Raw genomic sequence first — 26857 nt, forward strand, 5'->3', positions numbered from 1 at the left:
GGTAGGTGGCTTTATACATCTCATTCACTATTTCTGGAAGACCACTATTTTTAATTTCAAGGCACTGTTTTATCAAACATATTTCTACCTTGTTCTTACTTTCTTGGTTGAGTATAGGGGAAAGCCGTATCTCTTCTACATTGCAAGGTTTCAGATTACTGCTATATTTCTGACTCTGTTTTGAAGACAGTTTTATTTTCTTCGTCTGTAAAAATGTGTTAATTGAGGCATCTACTTGTACATCTTCCATTTGACTATTGCTGGAAGATATTTTGCTTTTTTCCAACACTTCAGATTGCAGCATAGGAGAAGCTAGGAAATTACTTAAAGACGATTGAATAGCACTGGGGAGGCCCCACTTGTAATTTAGGATTCTTTTTCTTGTATTCAGCTCAAGTCTTTTTCTATGTTCTGAGATTAAGAAAACCATTTCAGGTGAAACAAAAACCAAAGGAAAACCAGGCGGTGGTTTTAGCTCCGAAGGAATTCGCTTTGGAGCAGGTGGAATAAATGTTTCTTGTGATTTCTGAATAAGTAATGGTAATCCCCAATTACCATTTTGAAGTTTCTTCTGTGTAATGTGCCATTCCAGTCTGTCTCTAACTTTATCATCAACGAACCTTGTTTCTTTACCAACAGGGTATACTAGAGCTGTACTTCTCTTGATGATTAGAGGTTCAGATGGACCTTTAGACATCATTATTTCAATTGATTCTTGATAAAGATTTGGAAATTTACATAGATGGGTAATCAGTTTGTGCTTTAAATTCATCTCCAAGTGATTAACAGCATTCTGTTCAATAAATGGTAAACAATGCGGTCTTGGCTTTTTTAGTCCTTTACCAAGTGCTATGAGCTTTGCGAAGGATAGCTATTTTTATAAAATTCCTTTAACATTTTAGGTAAGCACCCGGTCTTAATCTCTAGAGACAGCTTTGTTAAACAAATTTCAAGTTTGTCTTTCAATTCTGGTTTGAAGTTCGCAAGTGAAAATTTCTCATCCATTTTTTTAGTTTTCTTGCTTTTGTTATTCTTTTCATATTGTAGCGCTGATGATTTCCCCCTTCTGATTGCTGTCAACGTGTTGTGAAGAAACATTTTGTTTTCTTTATTGCCCACATTAATGTTGCAGCATGCATCTGGAACAGTAGTTATAAACTTATTCAAAGAGGATTGGATAAGATTAGGAAGACCCCATCTGTAATTGACCATCTTTTTCTTTGTATTCATCTCCAATATTTTCTTATGCTCATTACGAAGAAATGGCAGCTCGGGTGAAATAACTACGACTGAAAAAGCAGGCTCTTGTTTTAACTGGGATGGGATTAGCTTTGGAGCAAGTGGAATAAATGCTTCTTCTGATATCTGAACATCTAATGGTAATCCCCAGGTTTTCTGGAGTTTTTTCTGCATAACATATCTTTCAAAGTTGTCTCTCACTTTGCGATCAATGAATGTTGTTTCCCTACCCACTTGTTCTATTTTAGCTCCACTTGACTCGATTGCTGGAGGCATAGGTGGCACTTCAGCGATCATCATTTCCAATGATTTATCATTTAGGGTTACAAGTCCCCAGAGATAGCAAATGCGTTTATGCTTTAGGTTCAGCTCCAAACGATCAACTGCACTCTGCTCAATAAACGCTATATATAATGAACGTGGCTTTTTATATACATCACCAGGTGCAATAATCTTCCTTAATAGCTTCTTTGACATGGAAGGATAATTTTTTTTATAAGATTCTTTTACTATTTCTGGTAAACAATGCATGTTAATTTCTAGACACATTTTTCCGAAGCACATATTAAGTTTATCTGTATACTCTTGTTTGAAGTTGAACAAAATGGCCACTTCAGCTGTTTTGCTCGGTGTTGTGTCTTTGCTACCATCTTTACTTTTGTGCATTTGCGAAGGAATTCTCATCCTACTTCTTCTATCAATATTGCTGGGTTCTGTTTTGTTGGCTTCGACTATTCCTGACTGTAACACTAAATCTTTTCTTGATGTAGAAAGGGCTATGAACTTTCTTAATGAAGACTGAATAAGTATTGGAAGACCCCATTTGTGATTTATTATCTTCTTCTTTGTATTAAGTTCTAATAATTTCCTAAGTCCTTTACTTAGAAATGTCATTTCAGTTGGAGCAACAATTACTTCAAAGCTAAACTGTAGATATAGATGGGATGGAATCAGTTTTGGAGCAGGGGGAATAAAGGTTTCTGCTGACAATTGAATATGCAACGGTAAGCCCCAGTTCTGTTGAAGTTTCTGCTGTGTAATGTGCCATTCTATTCTGCTCCTAACATCATATTCAATGAAAGTGCTTTCCATACCCACAGGTTCTACTTTAGTTTCACTTGCTTTGATTGCAGGAGGCATAGGTGGTCCTTTCGGAATCATCATTTTGATTGATTTATCATATACAGTTTCAAGTCTCCAAAGGTGGATAATCTGCTTGTGCTTTAAGTTCAGCTCTAAATGATCAATAACATCTTGTTCAATAAATGGTAGGCACCATGGTCTTTGTTTTTTGCAACCTTCATTGGAAACAATAAGTTTTGGTAATTCTTTTTTTGCTGCTGTAGGGTAAGTACGTTCATAAAATCCCTGTACAATGTCAGGTAAATTATGTGTTTTAATATCAAGAGTTTGCTTTAATAAACACATATTTAGTTTATCTTTACATTCTGATTTGAGATTGGAAGAATCTGGGAATGCACTTATCTTCTTAAACTTTGCTCTTTTATAAACTTTCTGGCAAAGCAGTGAAGGGAACTTTTCCTTCTTGTGCCCTGCAGTAATTTTTGAATTAAGATCTATGACATTGTGAGTGAATGTTTTACTTCCTTTTATGCTTCCTGACTGTAATGTGTCACTTTGTAGTGATGGCGTTGGAGTAATTAAGTCCTTCAAGGATGTCTGAATAAGATTTGGGAGACCCCATTTTTGATTTATGATCTTTTTCTTTGTATTCATTTCCAATCTATTTCCATCTTCAGCACTTATAATAAGTGGTTCAGTTGATGTCACAATTATATCATGAATACAATGTGGCTTTAGCTCAGAGGAAACCAATTTCGGAGCCGAGGGAATAAATGTATCCATTGATTTCTGAATATGTAATGGAAAGCCCCAATTATTCTCTAGTTTTTTTCTCGTAATATGCCATTCCATTTTGTCTCTAACATCATTGTTAATGAAAGATGTTTCCATACCTACAGTTACAATTTGAACTCCATTTGATTTACGTATTGGCGACACATTTGGTCCTTTAGCAACCAGCATTTTGACTGACTTTTCATACAGTGTGTCCTGTGCCCAGAGATGAATAATCTGTTTGTGCTTGAAGTTGAATTCTAAACGATCAACAGACTCCTGTTCGATAAAAGATATATACAACGATCTTGGCTTTTTGAATCCTTCACCAGGTGTAATTAGCCTTGGAAGACATTTCTTTAATTGCACAGGATAGGTATCTTTGTACAAACGTTTTACGAGTTCTGGAACACTGTGCATTTTGATTTGTAGGCTTTGCTTTGTTAAGCATGTACATAGTTTATCTTTCTGTGCTGGTTTCAGACCAGCAAAATCATCTATTTTGTTTGATGTCTTGTTATTACTACTTCTTTTAGATTGTGGCAACAAAATCTTTCTTCGAATGCGCAGTGGAAATATGCCTCGAGGAAACAGATCACTCTTTACCTTTTCAATGGGAGTGTTGCTCAATTTTTTCTTGTCTTTAATTATTTCAGTTTGTAGCATGAAGTCCTTCACTGATGGAGCAGGAGCCATAAAATTACTTAAAGATGACATAATGAGCTTGGGTAGGCCTAATTTCTGATTTACAGCTCTCTTCATTAGATTGAACTCCAGTCTTTTTTTATGTTCATTGTGAAGGAATGTTGGCTCAGGCGGGGCAAAGACAGTCACAAAATTAGGCTGGGGATTTAACTCAGATAATATTAGTTTTGGAGCAGGTGGAATTAAAGCTTCTTGTGATCTCTGAATATGTAGTGGTAAACCCCACTTTTGCTGAAGCTTTTTCTGTGTAATATGCCTTTCAAGGTCTTTTCGAACTTTATCATTGGAGAAATTAATTTCCACGCCCACAGGCTCTATTTGAGTTCCATTCATCTTGAAAGGTGGTGGCATAGGTGGTGCTTTAGGAATCATCATTTCCACTGATTCCTCATACAGAGTTGCAAGTCCCAAAGAATTGGTCATCTGTTTGTGTTTTAAATTAAGTTCTAAGCGATCGATAACATCCTGTTCCATAAAAGATATATACATTGCTCTTGGCTTTTTGAATCCATTTCTGGGTACAATTAGCTGTGGTAATGATGTCTTTGAGGTCGGATAATAGGTGACTTTATAAAACTGCTTCACTCTTTCTGGCAAGCAGTCCATGCGCATTTCTAGACATTGCTTCATCAAGCATACATCCAGTTTATTTTTAACTTTTTGTTTCAGATGAGCAAAGACAAACTGCTCACCTAATTTAGCTGTTTTTGAATTCCTTTTACCTGCTCTGTATTGTACTGAGAACGTCTTTTCTCTTTGTGGTTGTACAAACATTTTCTGTTGAAAGCTCATTTCATTATTCTCTATTTCAATGTTATTGGCTTTTGGTTTCTTTCTTGCCATGTTTTTTGACTCCATAATATCATTCATTGATGGTGCAGAAGCAACAAATTTTCTTAAAGATGACTGAAAAAAATTAGGAAGACCCCACCTTTGATTGATGGTTTTTTTTCTGGTGTTCAGCTCCAACATTTTATTAATTTCAACATCTACAAATGGCAACTCACATAGAGTAATGACCAAAACAGAATCAGCTTTTGGGCTCAGCCGAGATGGAACCAACTTTGGAGCAACTGGAATGAATGCTTCTACTGACTTCTGATAATATGATGGCTTGCCCCAATTGTGTTGAAGTTTCTTTCGAGTAACATGCCATTCAAATTTATCTCTGACTTCTTTGCTAATAAAAGTGGTTCCCATGGGCACAGGCAGTACTTGGCCTCGATTTGCTTTGAGTGCTGGAAGTGCAGATGGAGCTTCGGGAATCATCATTTCTATTGACTCTTCATGTGGAGTTTGAAATCCCCATAGGTAGGAAATGTGTTTCATCTTCAAATTCATTTCCAAGTGATCAACAGCATTCTGTTCAAAGAATGGTATATACCATGGCCTTGTTTTCTTACAACCTTCGCCAGGTGGAAAAGATTTTGTTAAAGTTTTTTTTGGTGTTGGGGGGTATGTATTTTTGTAGCATTCTTGTACAATTGCTGGTAAATTGTCCAGTTTTATTTCGAGACATTGTTTTATTAAACACATATCTAACTGATCTTTATGCTGCGATTCCAGGGTAGCAATCACAGATAACATTGGTTTTCTCTTCACTTTCATTAATTTGATAGCTTGGTCACAGAATGGTGCAGACGTTTTTTTTCTCTTGAGTTGTATCAACTTGCTTTGCAAACAACTTGTTTTAAACTTACTCTTTAACAAAACCTCACTTTCTTCTGATATTTCTGACTGTGACTTGATACCCTTTACTGATGGTGCATGAGACATAAAACTCTCTAAAGACAAATGAACAAGCTTCGGGAGACCCCAATGATGATTTATGATCCGTTTTTTTACATTCAGTTCCATTCGTTTCTTATTTTCAATGTCGAGAAATGCAGGATCAATTGTAACAACATTCACATCAAAATTAGGACATGGGTTGATCTGTGAATTAATTAGTTTTGGAGCAGGTGGAATGAATGCTTCTTGTGATCTTTGAATATGTAACGGAAAACTCCCGTTACTTCCAAGTTTTTTTTGTGTAACGTGCCACTCTAAAATCAACCTGGCTTTATTAGTAATAAAAGAAGTCTTTACAGCCGTAGGTAGTATTGTAGCGTCAGTTGCCTTGATTACTGGAGGAACAGGTAGTACCTTACAAACCTGGAGGAACTCCACCTATTACTTGTAATTCTTCTATTCACATTTCTTTCAATTTTTTTATGTTCTGGAGTTACGAATGGTAATTCGGTGGTAGTAACCGTATCAATTAGACTTAGCGGTGAAGAAATCAAATTAACTGAAGAAAGAGATGCTTCTGCTGGCTTCTGGAAATCTGTGGATAAATCCCAGTTGTGTTTGAGCTGTCCCTGTGTAACATGCCATTCAAGACTGTCCCTTGTTTTGTCATCAATGAAAACTGATTCCACACGAACTGGCTTTATTTGGGCATCATTTGCCTTGGTTGTGAATGTTCCTTTAGGAGTCACCTTTCTCACTGAATTTTCAAAGGAAATTGGATATTGCCAGAGATGGGAAATAAGTCTTTGCTTTAATTTCATCTCCAAGCAATCAACAGCATCTTGCTCAATAAATGATACACATCGCGGCCTTGGCCTCTGACTTCTTCTATCAAGAGGAGTAAAGTTAATTAAAGGTATTTCATTTGGGTGAACACTGCTGACTGATTCTTGAATATCAGATGGAATTTCAAACTGTTCCTCAGCAACGTACATTTCAGATTCATTTGTAATGTTCTGAACCTTCTCTATCGGCATGGCTATGTCAGTGCTGTAAGATTTACTAAACTGAATTGATGAATGGCTGTTACTTGCTTTTTGTTGTGTTCTAAATTCAGCTCTGTCTGTTTTGATCTCATCAAAACAATTAATTTGTTTAGTATCCATTGCTTGGGTCACAGATGGTGGAGCCTGTTTCTTATCAAGAGATTGAGGTTTTAAATTAACCAATGTCTTAGTGCTAAAAATGGAGACTGGTGGAATAATCAATACATGGCTTTCATTGAATGTTTCTGAAAGTGACTTCATTATGTTCACATTAACAGAATCTATGAGGTTAACCCCCTTGATTAATATTGGTCTCCACTGATGAATTCCAATCCTCCTTTGCAAATTAAATTCCAAGTCATAAATGTCAGGTTCCAGAAGGGCTGGCATTTTCAAATCCTTTCCAATGAGTTCAATACATGATTTCTTAGGTAAGGATAACAGTGGAAGCAGTATCAGTGAAAGTGACTTCTTATGCATAAATGGCAATCCCCACTGACCTTCTAATGCCATCTGAGCAACATTCAGCTCAAGAGTACCAACCCGGTTATTCGGTAAGCTTGGAGGAACTGAAGGTATTGGTTGATCATTCGCATTTTCCATTTGCTGAACTTCTCCATTCACTCCCTGAATTTTTTTGTCAATTTCCAACTCTTCAGTAACTGGTGTTGAAACAGAATGAAGTTTTCTTCTGAGCTGAAGTAACTCAAATTTTTCAACATTTTCTTTGGTCAGCAAAGCAACTTTCTGAATGCGTGGATAAACATGAAAATTAGTATTGCTTGCCAATGCATATTTTTCATGTTCTCCCAAATGGTAAATTTCAGGCAAAGGTAGCTGGTTCTTTAAGTTAGAAACTTTTAATGATTCCATCTGTTTTGTCTCTGAGTCTGGGAAGACTGTTACATGAAGACCATTAGTGTAATTATTGTTTATAAAATCATTCTGTACTGGCACGCTTTTTATTTTGTCAATTATTGCTGTGGAGGCAAGCAAGGTCTGGCCTGGTGGGGATGTTAGACAGGAGGATGGCATGCATCCTGATGTTTCTATTTCACTCAAGGTTTCATACACAGTAACATGTGCATTTCCTGTTTCAGTATTCATGCTAGTACTTGTAGACCTAGATGATTCAGAAGGCCACTGAATATCTGAACAACGGGCAAAAGAGAAACAACCGTCACGACTGCAGAATGGAACGGTTCCAAAACCAGCAGTTGGCACTGGAGAAAGTGGGTCGCAAACTTGGCTTTGTAATGTAAAGTAAGGTGCCAGATTATTTATATTGACGGATGGTATTTTTCTCATTGATGTTTCAGTATTGTAAGAACTTTTGATTGTTTGTGTACTGTAATTAAGAGATGACTCAGGACTTGATCATCGTGAACGTGCCATTTTGGCATCCTCACCACCTGTTATCTTTGACATAAGTGCTTCATCCTTTCTAAATTGTGACGGTGATACAGAATATTTCTCACTCTTGTAACTACTGGAATCAGCTTCCTTCAGTGCTGTCTTACTTCTTGGTCCTGAACAATATTTGTCCATTGTGTTACTAGTAACTGTGCACTGCTCATCAGTACTTCGCCATGTAATGCTCGGAGTCATCCTCCACATTTCTTCAGAAGAGAACTGGTCAGATGTGTTTGTTCCAATCGAGGTGTAGTTTTCGAACAAATTCTGTTCTGGGCATTTTTGTTTCAAGTCTGATGAGGCGATACAGCTCTTTCCACCACCGTTTAAAGCACTGTTAAGAGAAGAGGTATCAGAAACTGAGCTGGACTTTTTGTAACTTAATTTTTCAGATGTAACTGAGCCAAATGAATGAAGGGATGTATCCTTGCCGCAATGGCGATGATGATCACGTAAAGGTATCTCATTGGAGCTTTGATGTAATGCTTTTTCATTTAGTGCTCCTTCACCTTCTTCAAACTTTGACTTGTCAAATTCTTCTCTTGCATTACGTTGTTTTCTGTTTAGTTGCAATACATACAAGTCAACACATTAAAAATAATTCAAATGATCTCATCAATATATATTAACAGAACAATGTTATACAGGCAACTTCTCACAAATGTACATTTTAAAGAACAAGTACAAGATTTAGTAGATTGTCACTCTGTTTCATAGGGCTGAATTTTCTGGTCCTGCCTGTGGCGGGTTTCATGTTGGGCAGGAGCAGAAAATACAGAGAGAAGCCGAAAATCAGATTTCTGGCAGGAAATTAATTTGGAATTTTCCCCTCGCCGCATTCATGGTAGACAAATGGCGAGTTGGGTTTCCCACTGATCCATGACAGGAATGCCATTTGGGTACATTACCATGTCATGAATACTCAATATAAGTCTATTTGCTGGTTCCACCTTCTAATCTTGCATCACCTTAGTGAGAAATTAGATTGGTCGATACAAGGTCTGGAAATGAGTGGCATGCAGCTGCTGGGCCTCATATCGCTCGTGCTTTTGAGATGACTGCAACATTCATAATTTACTTGCAGCAGCACTACTCCAGATTCTTACCAATAACAGTGAGGCCAGAGTGGCGGGGGATGCAGGGTAACTCTGCTCACTGACACTCTCCGTACTGCAGGAGGGCATGTTCTGCAGGGCTAAGTCAGGGCTGCAGCACAAGACAGAGAACAGCATTGATACGTTTGGGAGTTGCGGGGAGGGGGAAGGATTATGGAGTCATGAGTGACAATGGGCAGTAGTGGAGTTGGTGGGTAGAAATGGCAGGCAGAGGGGAGACTGAGTGTGGGGAAGCTGGAGCCTGATGTGGAAGACTAGAATGCAGACACAAAGCTGGTGGATGAGATCGAAGTGTTTGAATGGGAGGGAATAGACACAGACACCAGAGAGGTGCGGTGGGAGTGGGGGGGGGGGGGGGGGGGGGGGGCGGGGGCTGGTGAGATAGATCGCACAGTGACAAATGGAGGTGGGGGCTGGGAGAGTATAAAGAGGAAGTGGAGAGCTCCTTGAAAGAAAGTCATAATCACTAGTCAGGGCTAGGGGATCAAGGTGAGAAATGAAAAACAGTTGTTGGGCTGAGTCGACCTCACATTCGGTGAGATGTTAAAGACAGTCTTGAGGCTTCCAGGACCAGGCTACAGCACTATGCAAGACATGTACATTACTGTACTATCCCAGGGAGGGACAAAGTTTAAGTGCTCAATTTGGATAAGGTACGGCTTAGTATGCAGGGCATGAACATGGTCTTACCATCAGTGGCCATAGGCTTGTCTGGCTCAGTACTGAGTTGCAGATGGTACCGTTAGGGGAGCTTGTAAATCAGGAAAACATGATAAAGAGGGGTAGTCAAAGTTTGTGTGCGTGTGTATGTGTGTGTGTGGGGGGCGTTGTCCTCGGTATATGATAGTGTACAGATCCTCAAGATTGGGAGGGGTGAGGTCTACATGGGACATATGGTATTGATGAGTTCAGGTGGCTGAAATGTTCATTACAATTACAATGGGATCTCGGGTTACTCGGAAGCTGGAGAATAAAGAACAGTACAGCACAGGAACAGGCCCTTTGGCTCTCGAAGCCTGGGCTGATCACGTTGTTCTATCTTGACCAACCGTCTGTATCCCTCTATTCCCCAGCTGTTCATATGTTTATCCAGATAAGTCTTAAATGTCGCTAACATGTCTGCCTCAACCATCTCACTTGGCAGTGCATTCCAGACCCCCACCACTCTGTGTAAAACATTTCCCCCGCACATCTCTACCGAACCTTTCCTTATAAGAATAACCAGAAGGACATTTTCCTACAATTGTGGAGTTGCAGGAAATTTGGAGGAACCCGAAAAGTGACAAGGAGAGGTTTGCAGCTCGTCTTTAAACAAAAAGGTTGCAGCACCATAGCCTGAAGTTGTTACAGTTTGAAATCAAAGCCTGCACAGCATGGGTCTGAGAAGTGTGGGAGGAGCCCAGGACTGGGTTGCTTTCAAGGGGCACCCTCGAACTGCATTGGTACTCAACATTGAAATGATGCTCGAGCTGGGAGAAAGATTTCCTTGAGAACCTGCAATTGGAGCCGTCCCCTTTTGATGTGTGTCAGAAAGAGACTGCAGGAGTCATCGAGTTCTTCAGGGTAATGTCCAAGACCCAACTATCAACAGCTGCTTCGTTAATGACCTTCCTTCATCATAAACTCTGAACTGGAGAGGTCTGGTGACGTTTACACAATGTTCAGCACCATTCATGATTCCTCAGATGAGAAAGCAATCCATGTCCATATGAACACCGCTCGACAATCACCAGGCAAGACTGTTCTCTTCCTGTTGGGGAGCATTTCAGCGGTCACGGGCATTCGGCCTCTGATATTCGGGTAAGCGTTCTCCAAGGCAGCCTTCACGACACACGACGGCGCAGAGTCGCTGAGCAGAAACTGATAGCCAAGTTCTGCACATGAGGACGGCCTCAACCGGGATATTGCGTTCTTATCACACGATTTGTAATCCCCACAGCTTGACTGGACCTGCAGAGTCTCACTGGCTGTCCTGTCTGGAGACAATACACGTCTCTTTAGCCTTTCTTGATGCTCTCTCCACTCATATTTGTATCTTAAAGACTTGATTAGCTGTAAGCATTCGCATTCCAACCATTATTCATGTAAATTGAGTTTGTGTCTTTATATGCCCTGTTTGTGAACAGAATTCCCACTCACCTGAAGAAGGGGCTTAAGGCTCCGAAAGCTTGTGTGGCTTTTGCTACCAAATAAACCTGTCGGACTTTAACCTGATGTTGTTAAACTTCTTACTGTGTTTACCCCAGTCCAACGCCGGCATCTCCACATCATGACTACCATCGACACCGCAAACTGCCACCTCCAAGTGGAGAGGATCTCCAAGAAGATCGCGCATATCGACACAGACATCAAGTTTCTACAAAGATGCAAGAAAGCAGACAAGATACCGAAAGGACTACAGATCACGAACCCACTCAGGTCAAACTAGAACAGACTACGCTGAGAGACTTTGCCATCGCACCTCTCTCACACTCCTCAAACACCTCGTACACCAGCTCAACAGCAAACGCCGCAGCCTGGAAACCAAGATAGAGTCCACATTCTCAACTTGCGCTCAGGATGCAGACCAGCTGCGAAACTCTGCCAAGCAGGCGAGACAAAGGAACTACACCATCTACATGCACACCAAGAACAGGAAACTTGAGAAACTCGGCATCACCACCAGCAGCAACCAAGCCTCCCCCGGTACCACAGTAGAAAACAGTACCACTGCAGGGAAGTCCATTGTCAACTTGTCTGACTACACACTTCAACCAGATGAAATCAAAGTTCTCAGCTGAAGGCTTAATTTTTGCCCCACCACCAAAATAGACCCCATCAGTCTCGCAGCAGACACAGAGGAATTCATCAGGCGAATGAGGCTGCGGGAGTTCTTCCACAAACCCCAAGAGGACAACAGCAAACACAATGAGACAGACAATGAACCGGAACAGCTGACAGAGAGATCCGCAGTGCATCCGAAGAGGAAAGAGTCGAATTGGACTACTCCGGAAGGCCACTGCCCTCGACTTGACATGTATGCCCAAGCCCTCAGGAGATGCGTCAACACCAAATTCATCAGCCGCACTCACAAGACAGCCCCGAACATCACCCAAGTACAACGCAACGCCATCCACGCTCTCAAGACCAACCGCAACATTGTCATCAAACCAGCAAAGGAGGGGCCATCATCATACTGAACAGAACGGATGACTGCAAAGAGGTGTACCGACAACTAAACAACGAGGAACACTACAGACAGTTACCCGCAGATCTGACCAAAGAACACACCCGTCAACTCAACACTCTGATCAAGACCTTTGATCCGGACCTTCAGAGCACCCTCCGTGCTCTCATCCCACGTACTCCCCGCATTGGAGATCTCTACTGCCTTCCGAACATACACAAGGCAAACACACCCGGCCGTCCCATCGTATCGGGCAATGGGATCCTGTGCGAGAACCTCTCCCGCTATGTCGAGGGCATCCCGAAACCCATTGTACAAAGAACCCCCAGCTTTTGTCGCGACACTACGGACTTCCTACAGAAACTCGGCACACATGGAGCAGTTGAACCAGGAGCGCTCCTCGTCACAATGGATGTCTCGGCACTCTACAACAGCATCCCCCACGACGATGGCATTGCTGCAACGGCCTCAGTGCTCAGCGCCGACAACTGCCAGTTTCCAGATGCAATTTTACAACTCATCCGCTTCATCCTGGACCACAATATCTTCACCTTCAACAACCAGTTCGTCATCCAGACACACGGAACAGCCATGGGGATCAAATTCGCACCTCAATATGCCAACATCTTCATGCACAGGTTCAAACAAGACTTCTTCACCGCACAGGACCTTCAACCGATGCCATACACTAGATACATCGATGACATTTTCTTCCTTGGGACTCATGGTGAACAATCACCGAAACAACGATAGAATGAAATTCAATAAGTTCCATCCCACCATCAGACTCACCATGGACTACTCTCCGGAATCGGTTGCATTCTTGGACACACGCATCTCCATTAAGGACGGTCACCTCAGCACCTCACTATACCGCAAGCCCACGGATAACCTCACGATGCTCCACTTCTCCAACTTCCACCCTAAACACGTTAAAGAAGCCATCCGTATACACAGGATCTGCTCAGATGAGGAGGATCGCAACAGACACCTCCAGACGCTGAATGATGCCCTCATAAGAACAGGATATGGAGCTCGACTCATCATTCGACAGTTCCGACGCGCCACAGCGAAAAACCGCACCGACCTCCTCAGAAAACAAACACGGGACACGGTGGACAGAGTACCCTTCGCCTTCCAGTACTTCCCCGGAGCAGAGAAGCTACGGCATCTCCTCTGGAGCCTTCAACATGTCATTGATGAAGACGAACATCTCGCCAAGGCCATCCCCACACCCCCACTTCTTGCCTTCAAACAACCGCACAACCTCAAACAGACCATTGTCCGCAGCAAACTACCCAGCCTTCAGGAGAACAGTGACCACGACACCACACAACCCTGCCACAGCAACCTCTGCAAGACGTGCCGGATCATCGACACAGGTGCCATCATCTCACGTGAGAACACCATCCACCAGGTACACGGTACATAGTCTTGCAACTCGGCCAACGTTGTCTACCTGATACGCTGCAGGAAAGGATGTCCCGAGGCATGGTACATTGGGGAAACCATGCAGACGCTGCGACAACGGATGAATGAACACCGCTCGACAATCACCAGGCAAGACTGTTCTCTTCCTGTTGGGGAGCACTTCAGCGGTCATGGGCATTCGGCCTCTGATATTCAGGTAAGCGTTCTCTAAGGCGGCCTTCACGACACACGATGGCGCAGAGTCGCTGAACAGAAACTGATAGCCAAGTTCCACACACATGAGGACGGCCTCAACCGAGATATTGGGTTCATGTCACACTATTTGTAACCCCCACAGCTTGCCTGGACCTACAGAGTCTCACTGGCTGTCCTGTCTGGAGGCAATACACATCTCTTTAGCCTCTCTTGATGCTCTCTCCACTCACATTGTTTGTATCTCAAAGACTTGATTAGCTGTAAGTATTTGCATTCCAACCATTATTCATGTAAATTGAGTTTGTGTCTTTATATGCCCTGTTTGTGAACAGAATTCCCACTCACCTGAAGAAGGGGCTTAAGGCTCCGAAAGCTTGTGTGGCTTTTGCTTCCAAATAAAACTGTTGGACTTTAACCTGCTGTTGTTAAACTTCTTGCATATGCAGCAAGACAATTGACAATATCCAGGCTTGGGCCGACAAGTGGCAAGTAACATTCATGCCAATACCATCTCCCCATGACATTCAATGGCACTACCATCGCTGAATCCCCCACCATCGACATCCAGGGATTTAACAATGATCAAAGCCTGAACTGGATTAGCCATATAAACATAATGACTATAAGAACAGGTCAGGAGCTGGGAATACTGTGGCAATTCACCTTTTGACTTCCTTCCCCAAGGCCTGTCCACAATCTACAAGGCATAAGTCAGGAGCGTTATAGAATATTCTCCCCTTATTTGGACTGCCAATACCTTCTTCAAGAAGCTCAACACCATCCAGGGCAAAACAGCCCTCTTCATTGACACTTCTTCCACAAACATTAATTCCCTTCATCAGTGAGGCACAACGGCAACAGTACATACCATATGAAAGGTGCATTGCTGGAACTCACCAAGGCTCCATTGACAGCACCTACCTAACCCACAACCACTATCATCTATAAAAAAAAAGGGCAGCAGATACATAAGAACACTAAAGTTTATCTCAAACTACCGCCACATCCTGACTTGAAAGTATACTTTGTTCATTCACATCTAACAGTCCCAGGGTGAAGGAGTATTGAATAATGGAACCTGGTGCTCATTGCTGCCTTCTTGATGGCAGTGATTCAATTGAGGGGAGAAGGGCCCCGCACCGTCTAGCCCATCTTCCAGAGGAGGCCTCGCCTGAGGTCCATGGTTCAGGGGAGCCCCAGTGCCACCCAGAGGATGAGGAGTTTAGACCCATCTAATGGAGGCCACCTGCACAACCAAGGGTATATCGAAAAGTCTCTCCTTTCTGGAGATGAGCAAAGACAATGTCACATATATCTGCATCTGTCAAGGTATGTAGTGGATCAGAATTGCCACATAGTGTGGGAGGATCAAACACCCCATGATCTGGGAGGACATCTCCTGCCAATCAAACTGAAGATCACTGGTGCACTCAATTTCTTTGTCTGAGGATCATTGCAAGCATCCAGAGGGAACCTATGCAGCATCTCAGTCCTTGGCACATAAATGTATCGAGCAGGTGACATATGCCCTCTACAGAAATTCACATGTGATGAAGCTATTCAGGCTGTTCGATTTCTGGGGTTTGCAGTGATCTCAGGATATGCTCGAGTTCAAGGTGCAGATTGCACACATATAGCTTTGAGAGCTCCATGGCAGCAGCTCTTGATGTTCATCAACAGGAAAAGGTTTCACTCACTGACCATTGGTGTGCAATCATCGGAAGGACATAGAACATGTTTGTAACAGGTACCCTGGGAGTTCCCATGATTCACATACATCCTGAGTCACTCCCAGATACTTTGCATCGAAGGGACTCAGTAATTACAGGGCTGGCTGCTTGGGGATAAGTGGTAACGAATCAAACGATGTCTCTAGACACCCACGTGTCGTCCTCAGAGTTCCTCAGTGGAGAAGTGTATCTGGCGCATAGATTGACACAATCCATCATCGAGCAGACCATTAGCACCTTAATCCAAAAACATCACTTTGAATGTTTGGACCGCTCAGGTGGGGATGGGGCTCTGCAAGAACCTGCAGAAGGTACCCCACATAATCATAGTCTACTGTGCTCTTCAAAACCTGGCGCTTCAAAGGGGGTCCCTGGCCAGAGGAAGATATGGAGAAAGTTGATAGCTTCTTAGATGATGAAGGACAGGAAGGGCTAAAATCTAAAGACAGAAATGAGAGTCAGCACCATGTGAAGATACAACCGAAGAAGTATGATGTGGAAGATGATGTAATTAAGTGGCTTGCGAGACCATTTCATGCATGGATGTCAGATTTCCTTCCCTAAAGTGGATATTAGGGAACTGGATAAATCTTTAAAACAATCAAGTGATCACCATTACATGACTATCTTTTTATTCCAGATTTACTAACTGAACTTGTTAGTAATTTCACCAGCTGTTGTGGTGGAAAATGGACTCGTGTTCTGGTATCTGGATTACTAATTCTGTGACATTACCACTATGCTAATTTACTTTGATTGGAGGATAAATACAGAACAAATTACATTCAAAATAATGTGATGGGATCTTTTACTTTCACTTGAGAGCAGACGGGACCTTGGTTTAACATCTTAGCCTGAATCTGACACCTCCGTCAATGTACTCATGCAATGCAGCATCCAGGAGTTTCAAACCAGATTTTAAGTCTAAAGTGGAATAATACGAGCTGAGTGACAGCCAAATCTATAGTCAAATCCACATAGATGTCAGTCAATCAGGCTTTGGCGAAACCATCACCTTTTCCTTGGACTTGGTTGATGGTGACTTCCTATATCGGAAGTTCAGTTATAGATTTCCAGCATCAGTCAGAATGCTGATTTAGACTCTCTCTATTACAGGGGTATAAGTATTACAGATGTGGTTGGCATATGCTGCTCTCTCTCTCAATAAAACAACGTGTTTGATCGTTCAAATACCCCTGATTGATGTACACAACATCTGGGCTGAAACACTGCAATCTGCAGTCGATCTCGGAGTTCTCAATTCCTCGAGATTACTAATCATGAACATATTTACAGCCTTCTTCTGAGCAGCAGCATTTTTACATTTTCCATGCTAAAACCACTGCAATACAACTTGTAGAAGCATAGCGTAGCCAGAAGTAAAATTTAGGAATATTATGAACTCGCACCGCTGAGAATATTACGTTCTGGCATCATAGTAAGCCATTAAAATGTGAAAGCATTTCCAATTATTAGCTGGTCTATGGAGCATTTTTATAGTGGCTGCTGATCCTGCAATGCCACATACCATTTATATTATTGTTAATTAATTAGCACAGCTTTATTGAAGTGGAAGGATTCTAAGAAGTGATTTTGGAATGGGAATGCATGGAAGTGGGGATCAGGAATAGCTCAGGTTAAGGGTTGTTCAATGAACCCAAGAACACAGGAGCAGGCAATTTGGCCCCTCCAGCCTGCTCTGCCATTTAACTGCATCATGGCTGACCGTCTACCTCAATCTCATCTTCCCACACTATCCCCATATTCCTTGATGTGATTGGTATCTAGAAATCTATAAACCTCAGTCTTGAACATACTCAAATGACTGAGCTTCCACAGCACTCTGAAGTACAGGGAACCAAAGGTTCACCACCCTCTGATTGAAGTAATTCCTTATTTCAACCCGAAATGGTCTACCCCTTATTCTGAGACAGTGCCGCCTGATACAGATACTAGATATCCCCTCAACCAGGAAATATATCCTTCCTGCATCTACCTTTCAAGCCCTGTAAGAATTTCATGCACTTCCATGAGATCAAGGGCCCTATTTTACCATTTTGATTCTAAGTGCTGAATCTGGGAGTGTTTCAGATCCGACTTTTAGACCTGTTCTCAAGCACTCCCATACACATACTGCCTGAAAAAATATCAGCGATTCCGAATCGCGCTGCACAAGCCTGTGAGCAGGGCTCAATGCGCCCACAACCCTGCAGCTCCGATCGGCACCTCCAACTACTGACAGAATGTAGCTTTTGAGCCACATCCCTCCAGGGCCCCCCCCACCACCCCACAGACAATGTCCCACCCCCCCCCCCCAACATTACTGACCCCCTTATCCCCCAACCCCCTGCCACCCAGACCAATCGTGGGCCCCTCTTCTCCCACTCTCCCCCCCATCGATCTCAAGCAGAGTGGCAGCGGACCCACTTTCCCCCCACCACCGATCTCAAGCAGAAGGGCAGCGAACCTCCACTTCCCCCCGACCAATCTCAGGCAGTGATCCACCCTCCCCCTTCGATCTCGGGCGGAGTGACAGCGGACCCCTCCTTACCCCCCGCCACTGATCTCAGGCAGAGTGGCAGCAGACCACCACCCCCCCCCACCACACCACCGATCTCAAGCAGATTGGCAGTGGACCCCCTCCCCCCCTCGCCTCGGATCTCAGGCAGAGTGGCAGCGGACCCCCCCGTTCCCCGTCACCACCGATCTCAAGCAGAGTGGCAGTGGACCCACCATCCCCCCGCCCCACCAATCTCAAGCAGAGAGCTGTCAGACGCCAAGCACTTATCTCCTCACGAACCCTCACTGATGGAGCGTCCAAATCGGACTTCCATAGAGCATGTCTATTTCACGCCAATTCCAGATGGACGAACGTAGTGGTAAAGGGAGAAATGCTGGTAAAGTTCGGCATGCAGCCCATTAAGTCAACTGAAATGCATGCAAACGCATTTAAATGGCCGTCGCGCCCGGTCCCAATCGTGGCCATTTTTGGGCCTTGGTAAAGGGGGAGGCGGGGCACGGATCGTACTACCTGCCTCACGCCCGACTTTACCAGGTTTTCACGCCCGGAAACGGGCGCAATGTGATGGTAAAATCAGGCTCTAACTCTCATTCTTCTAAACTCTAGAGTACAGGCCCAGTTTCTTCAATCTTTCCTCAAAACAATCCCACCATCTCAGGAATTTGCCTGGTCAGCCTTTGTTGCACTCTCTCTATGTTAGGTATATCCTTCCTTGATAAGGAGACCAAAGCTATACATAATACTCCAGGTTTCGTCCCACCAAGGCTGTGGAAGAATAGGCTTCACTAAACAACTTTCCAAAATTTATTCGACAGCTCCTCTCAAACTCCCAGAAGAACAAGAGCACAAGGCGCATGGGACCACCATCTTTGAACTACACACCAATCTGACTTGCAGCTATATTACTGATCCTTCATTCTTGCTACATCAAAAACTTTGGCCCTACCTAACAATACTGTGAAAGTATACGTTCATTGCATAGACTAGTCGTTTAAGGCAAGGTGAGGAAAGGGCTGGGACCTGAATATTCAAGGGTGACCTTTCTTTTGGGCAGCAAGTTAAGAAAATGTGGAGGAGTAGCTCTTAAGTATGACATGAGTACAATGTCATAGAGGGAAAGATGAGCTCAGATCAAGATGGAGAATCAGTCTGGCTTCAGGTAAGAAATAGTAAAAGGCAGAAATGAAGCTTGAGGGAGTAGTTTACAGGCCTCCTCTATGCCCTAAAAGTGAAAGGGAGAATTAATGGGGGCTTGAAAGAAGGCTGCAGCAATAGTCATGGATGATTTTAATCTACATATAGGTTGGGCGCATCAGATGGGCAGAGGTAGCAGAAGATGAGTCCATGAAGGTTTTTTTGAGAGAGTTTCTGAGAACCAACCAGGCAGCAGGCTATATAGATCTGGTAATATGAAATAAAGATGTGGAGATGCCGGCGTTGGACTGGGGTAAACACAGTAAGAAGTTTAACAACACCAGGGATCAAGTGGATCACTTGAAGAGCATAGAGGGTGTACAAGTGGAGTTAAGAATGAAATCAGGAGGGCAAAAAGGGGACATGATTGCTTTGGCAGATAAGGCACAGGAGAATCCAAATAGAGATTTTACAGATACATAAAGGGCAAAAGAGTAATAAGGGAGAGAGTAGGGCCTCTTAAGGATCAACAAGGTCATCTATGTGCGGATCTACAAGAGATGGGTGAGATCCGAAATGCATATTTCTCATCAGTATTTACTGTTGAGAAAGGCGTGGATGCTCGGGAACTTGGGGAAATAATGATGTCTTGAGGACTGTACATATAAAGAGAAGGAAGCGCTGGAAGTCTTAAAGAGCATCAAGGTAGATAAATCCCCGGGATCTGATGAAGTGTATCCCAGGACGTTGTGGGAGGCTCGGGAGGAAATTGCGGGTCCCCGAGCAGAGATATTTGAATCATTGACAGCCACAGGTGAGGTGCCTGAAGATTGCAGGGTGGTAAATGTCGTGCCTTTGTTTAAAAAGCGCTGCAGGGAAATGCCTGGGAACTACAGGCTGGTGAGCCTCACATCTGTAGTGAGTAAGTTGTTGGAAGGTATTCTGAGAGACAGGATCTATAGGCATTGAGAGATTAGGGACAGTCAGCATGGCTTTGTGAGTGGAAAATCATGTCTCACAAATTTGATTGAGTTTTTTGAAGAGGTAACCAAGGTGGATGAGGGGAGGGCAGTGCAGTTGATGTTGTCTACATGAACTTTAGCAAGGCCTTTGACAAGGTACCGCACGGTAGGTTGTTGCATAAGGTTAAACCTCATGGGATCCAGGGTGAGGTAGCTGTGATGACTTCAGCCAGGGTAATGAGGTTGGCTTGCTCGAGTATGAACTACCTGATGAGTCCTCGCCCCTTCGCTTTGGGAGAGGAGTACGGCAAGGCTGCCCCCTGTCCGACCAACTTTATTCTGTGTGCGTGGTGCCATTCCTGCGCCTCTTGCGGAGGAGGTTGTTGGGTTTGACTCTGCGCGGCCCGGACATAGGGGTGGTCCTGTCGGCCTACGCCGATGACGTGCTCCTCATGTTCACGGACCCGGCTGACCTGCGGAGGATGCGAGAATGCCAGGTGGTGTACTCCGCCGCGTCCTCTGCCAGGATCAACTGGGCCAAGTGCTCCGGACTCCTGGTTGGTCCGTGGGAGACGGACCCCCTTCCGGAGGAGCTCAGGCCTTTCACCTGGAGCAGGACCAACCTCCTCTACCTGGGGGTCCATCTCTGCCCAGCCGAGGAATCCTGGCCGGCGAACTGGCAGGAGCTGGAGGCCAAAGTCTCCGCCCGCCTGGGTCACTGGACAGGACTGCTCCGAGTGCTGTCCTACAGGGCACGAGTTCTCATCATAAACCAGCTGGTCGCCTCCATGCTGTGGCACTGGCTGGTCACTTTGACCCCTCCCCCTGGCTTTGTCACCGAAATGCAGTAAGCCGTCGTGCGGTTCTTCTGGGACAACCGACTGCACTGGGTCTCTGCCGAGCTTCTGCATCTCCCGCTTGAGGAGGGCGGACAAGGTCTGGTGTGCCTCCGCACATAGGTAGCGACCTTCCCCCTCCAGACCCTGCAGAGATACCTTTACGTCGAGCCTCCTCCACGATGGCGACGTATTTTTTCCGCCAGTTGCATGGCCTCAACTATGACGTGCAGCTCCTGCATATCAACCTGGGGCGTATTCCGACCTCCTTGCGGGAGTTGCCCGTCTTTTACCAGGACCTCCTTACGGTCTGGAACGCGGTCGCCTCGCGACACAGCTCTCCCCCGTCAGGAGTAGCGGCTCTCGTGCGAGAGCCGTTGCTCAGGAATCCGCACCTCCAGCCTTACAACTTCAGGTGGCTGGCGGAGAGGAGGGCCGCGGACGGCGGGGTGACCAGGATCGGGGACCTCTGCTGGATGGCGGAGGAGCGGGCTGGATGAGCCCCCACATGCTGGCTGAGCGCGCGGGGGTGGCCGTCTGGCGCGCGGCCAAAGCCATCCAAGACCTTAAGACGGTCGTGCTCGGCCCTGAGTGCGCACGCGGTCTGGAGGCGGCGCAGGCGTGCGGTGGGATCCTGCCCAAGCGTTTCCCTGCTCGGACGGAATTTCACATTGGTCCAAAGCCTAAACCTCCCCCCCTCCGGGTCAGGTGCCCCACTGCATGTGCTGCCTCGCGGAAATGTCCTCCGTGCCCTTTTCCACCGCGCGGAGGCGTTTCCTGTACGGGCTGCTGCTGCACACCTTTCATTACCGCGTCCTCGCCTGTCGCCCGGATACATCTTGGCGGGCCTTGTTGCCGCCAGGCGGCGGAGGTCCCCAGTGGAGGTCCCTCTACGGAGGGATCTCCCCCAATTATCTTGGGGACCTGGGGTGGAGGGTGCTGCACGCAGCAGTGCTGTACAACTGTAGGTTTTTCTGGTTCACGGGCTCCCAAGACTGCCCTTTTTGTGGCCTTGTGGAGTCCGTGGACCATGTCTATGTTCTGTGTTTGAGACTGCACACCCTTTTTGGTTTCCTCAAACACCTTTTACTGATGTTTTGTTTACACTTCAGTACCACGCTCCTGATCTACGGGCACCTGGTGCAGAGAGGGGCGGATCGGGATGCCGACCTCCTCGTGAACCTACTCCTGGGCCTGGCGAGATGCACCATCAATAGGTCCACGCAGCGAGCGATCAACGGGCCCGTCCATCCTGACTGTCTGCCCCTCTACCGCAGCTCATTCGCGGCCAGGTGTCTCTGGAGAGGGAGCATGCGGTGTCCACCGGCGCAGTTGACGCCTTCCGCGACCGCTGGGCACCGCAGGGGCTGGGGTGTATTATCGACCCTGATAATCACCTTTTGGGTTGATGTTTTAAGTTTCCTTTCGACTTTGTTTTTGGGGAGCTGCCCCTTTTAACTTGTCCCTAAGTTAGTTTGAGTTTGTTTATTTGGTTGGTATCGAAAGAAATACCTGATGAGTCCTCGCCCCTTCGTTTTGGGAGAGGAGTACGGCAGGGCTGCCCCTTGTCCGGCCAACTGTATTCGATTTGCGCCGAGCCATTCTTGCGCCTCTTGCAGAGGAGGTTGTCGGGTCTGACTCTACGCGGCCCGGACGTAGGGGTGGTCCTGTCGGCTTACGCCAATGACGTGCTCCTCATGTTCACGCACCCGGCTGACCTGCGGAGGATGCGAGAATGCCAGGCGGTGTACTCCGCCGCGTCCTCCGCCAGGATCAACTGGGCCAAGTGCTCCGGACTCCTGGTCGGTCCATGGGAGACGGACACCCTTCCAGAGGAGCTCAGGCCTTTCACCTGGAGCAGGACCCCGAGCGTTCCCCTAGTCTAAGTAATGGTGACCATGAAACGATAATTGATTGTTACAGAAATCCATCTGGTTCACTAACATCCTTTAGGGAAGGAAAGCTGCCTATAGGTGACTCCAGACCCACAGCATTGTTTTGGTCGCCACACTACCAGAAGGACGTGGAGGCATTAGAGAGAGTGCAGAGAAGGTTTACCAGGATGTTGCCTGGTATGGAGGGTCTTAGCTACGAGGAGAGATTGGGTAAACTGGGGTTGTTCTCCCTGGAAAGATGGAGAATATGGGGAGATCGAATAGAGGTGTACAAGATTATGAAGGGGATGGATAGGGTGAATGGTGGGCAGCTTTTTCCCAGATCAGAAGTGACGATCACGAGGGGTCACGGGCTCAAGGTGAGAGGGGCGAAGTATAACTCCGATATTAGAGGGATGTTTTTTACACATAGGGTGGTGGGGGCCTGGAATGCGCTGCCAAGTAGGGTGGTGGAGGCAGACATGCTGACATCGTTTAAGACTTACCTGGATAGTCACATGAGCAGCCTGGAAATGGAGGGATACAAACGATTGGTCTAGTTGGACCAATGAGCAGCTCAGGCTTTGAGGGCCAAAGGGCCTGTTTCCTGTGCTGTGCTGTTCTTTGTTCTTTGGAGGGATATGTCGCCATGTCACCAGCGCATTAGCCTGGGCCTCCGGATTACTACTATATCACCATCTTTGATAAGGTTTCCATTATCTTTCTTACTGCTGAAGTTAACCTATTTGGCCTATTGTTCCCTGAACTTGTTCTTAAACAAGTTTTCAAATCTAGGCATCACGTTAACTGTTAAACTTATGGCACTATTCCATCTTCTAATGATATTTAATAGTGCTTCTGCTAGCTCTTCCTTAACTCTGCCCCAACTTCTCTTAATGTGTGGGGATAGAATCCATCGGCCCAGGGGTTTTATCCTGTCTTGTGTCTGGTTCATCCATTATCGCACCAATTCCTATTTAACAGAGATCAGAGTGGCTGAAAACAAGTAGCTAAATTGCTGTCATTCTGAAATCTATATAGTTCCTCTTGCGATTTGTTACATCCTTTGTTTTTGTATCAACAAATTTCAAAATTATGTCCTTTTTGACCAAATCAAAATCATTTATCTACAACAAAAATACAAGTAGAGCCAGCACTGTTCCCTGTAACATCAATTCCAAATGTTCTCTCATCAAAGCAATATTCATTTGCCTTAAATTACTTGTCCATCAACTAACTTTCTCATTATTGGAGGACTTCAAATTATTCTGGGACTTAAAACACCAATAAAGACTATTAGAACAGAGTGGATTAACTTAAGATAAGAATCACAGACTGCTTCATATATATGTTACAGAGGTACTGTCTGCATAGTAACACATATAACCACAGTTAGATAATTCAAACATGTATTTTTGAAAGTATTATTGAACAGGCATGGATCTTGGCTAAAGGCACAGGGTTCGAAGGCATTGTGGGAAATAGGCCAGTAAAGTGAACCACATTCCTGATAACAATACACCCATAGGAGCATAGCCCTTATCAGCATGGGTACCAGACAGCTCAGTGAATGAGATATTCATTGAACAAGGACAGACTACTGATTCCAGACAGCTAATGAATAAGCCAGAGAAGAATCCAGAAAGGTGGCCATGGGAAAGTCAGGCAGAAACCGCTAGAACCTATTGTTTCCATGCTGTCAGAGAATAACTGTGATTGGCCAAGGTATATGGCATTTACTAATCATGACTGATCTGTATTAATGATGATGAGCCAGAAGGCGAGTAAAATGTCTTTTGGAAGTTGTATAATTGTACTGCCGCTGTGATGTAACTTCAGAGAAGAGTTGGACTGCCCAACCCTTCTTTTCCCAGCTTGCGTTGGTCAATAAAGAAACTTCCTTCGCCAGGATACTGTGTTGCGAGTCTTTGTATTAGCTAAAGTTAAGCTCAATACTTAGCCTCTGAAAAACCCCCGAAACTAATCACTTATTTTCTCTTGTATATAACATACTTATATTTTTCTGACAAGCTTCTTTTGAGATACTTGACTGAATACCTCTGAAAATCCATACACACTTCGTTTTTCAAAAAACTAGTAAAATTTGCCAATACAATGTGCCTTTAACAAACCATGCTAATTCCTGAACTAATAATACGTTCTAAATCCTCATTAATTTTCCCTTGAAGTAAGGAATCGAAAGGGAGAAAAGTTTGATAAATTTGCTTTCTTGTTCACATATTGCTAGTTTGGACAAAAACCTGGCTCCTGCCAGCAACAGAAACATTACACACAACGTGCACTTTATAATCATTTTTTCAACACTATTCCTTGAGGAAGGTACAATATATTTTTGATGCTCAACATATTGCTTTCCTGACAGCTACATATGCTTCATAGTGCTCTATGAAAGTTATTCATCATTGCTCTGCTACCATTATTACATGGACATCTGAAAGTGATTGTCCTTTGTCTGAAGTCACCAAAATAACTACTATAGTTTCATTGAGATGTCTGATTTTAGCAAATGAATAGGAAAAATGGCATGTACTTGTTGATGCTTTTCTGGAACATCTTTTGAAATTTAAAACTTACTTTTTCATGCGATGTAAACCTCGTTTATATTTACGTAAGGGCACGCATTTGTCAATTTCCAGCTCTTGCTCTATTTCAGTTGACTCTAAGTCAAAGAGTAGAGAAATGTTAAAATTATCAATAACTACACAATTAATATGTTTTAATCTCCAAAATTGGTTGCAAACTTTACAAATTTTCATTAATTCCAACATTACCATTAATTGGATTTTTCCACGTTTCAGCCTTCTTTAATCTCTTCTGCATTTTACGAAAATAACGCTAAAAATAAACAAACATTTCATTTTTATTCGGACAGAATAGTAAACTAAATTCGTAATTCAGTAGTATTAATTGCCAAAGAGTGCAATTTTCATTTTGGAAAACATATTTATGAAAATATGATGATGTAGTATAAGTACACAATTTACATCTGCTGTAAAAATGCCACAATGTACCTGCAGCTGTCGATTACACATGGAAGAGCATGAGGGCTGTTATGTTAAAATGCCATTTAGAATTAGCTGATGTGGCTCTTATATGTTGCCTCGGTTAATAACTTATCGTTGCTATACCCAATGTTACGACGTGGATACAGATCAGCATTATTCCAATGACATAACAATGACATATATATGAAGAAGATCTTGAAACCTTTGATGATATAACAAGGCAATTTATTATACCAAATAATTTTGCATGGATATTTTTTTAAAAAATCAGCTTCTTGCGTCCCATCAGATCTGAGTGCGTGTGTCTGAATTTGAAGAGCTCATATGCCAAAAGATCATTCGGTGCAGCCTTTCTGGTCACTGAAGAGTAACTCTCATTCTGCCATATGCTGTTCCTGGGCTGAATTTTCCCATTTCTTTTCCAGGTGTTGTCTCAGGCAGGAAAAACGGAGGATAGCCCACCAGCTGCCTCGCCAGGTCTTCCCACTGTATTTTCCAATAAATTAAGGGTTTTAAGAAAGTTAAGAGGCAGGATGTCATGCAAGGAGAGGTGAACCAGCAATCTCAGGTGCCGAGATCAGGGGGCCCTACACTGATCAAAAATTGGACGGTTCTCTGGCTTTCCCTTCCATCCCCTCCCTGGAAACCTTTGCCCCAGGCTTCCCTTCATATCCCTCTCTTCAGGCTTGCATTGAAGCACCGGCACCACAAAGCCGCCAAGAAAGCTGCCTGTGTCCCCACCACCCCAAAACGAAGATGTAGAGCCGATTCACAGGTGCCAGCTTGAATTCACTCAACTCCAAGTTGCCCTCGGAGGTCTGGTCTGCTTGTGTCTCTTGAAACCATTCTGAGTTTAATTTGACGTGGGGGCATGAT

The 26857-nt window shown here is 44.2% G+C and overlaps 2 protein-coding genes across 2 annotated transcripts in view; both read right to left on the minus strand.

The window, feature by feature from the left end:
* Nucleotides 1–849: 849 nt before the first annotated feature.
* The window catches only part of LOC144499440 (uncharacterized), a 131918-nt gene continuing 105910 nt past the window's right edge, over nt 850–26857 (minus strand). The window contains exon 2 of the mRNA XM_078221426.1: nt 850–5553. Coding sequence (XP_078077552.1) covers nt 850–5409 — 4560 coding nt within the window. The 5' untranslated portion in view covers nt 5410–5553. The remainder of the gene's footprint in view (nt 5554–26857) is intronic.
* The window catches only part of LOC144499583 (uncharacterized), a 31804-nt gene continuing 12647 nt past the window's right edge, over nt 7701–26857 (minus strand). The window contains exons 2-4 of the mRNA XM_078221704.1: nt 25748–25811; nt 25551–25635; nt 7701–8550 (exon numbers count right to left, since the gene is read on the minus strand). Of these exons, the coding sequence (XP_078077830.1) occupies nt 7956–8550; nt 25551–25635; nt 25748–25811 (744 nt within the window). The 3' untranslated portion in view covers nt 7701–7955. The remainder of the gene's footprint in view (nt 8551–25550; nt 25636–25747; nt 25812–26857) is intronic.

This window comes from Mustelus asterias, chromosome 10 (genome assembly GCF_964213995.1).
Source record: "Mustelus asterias chromosome 10, sMusAst1.hap1.1, whole genome shotgun sequence".
In the NCBI taxonomy this organism is placed as follows: Eukaryota; Metazoa; Chordata; class Chondrichthyes; order Carcharhiniformes; family Triakidae; genus Mustelus; species Mustelus asterias.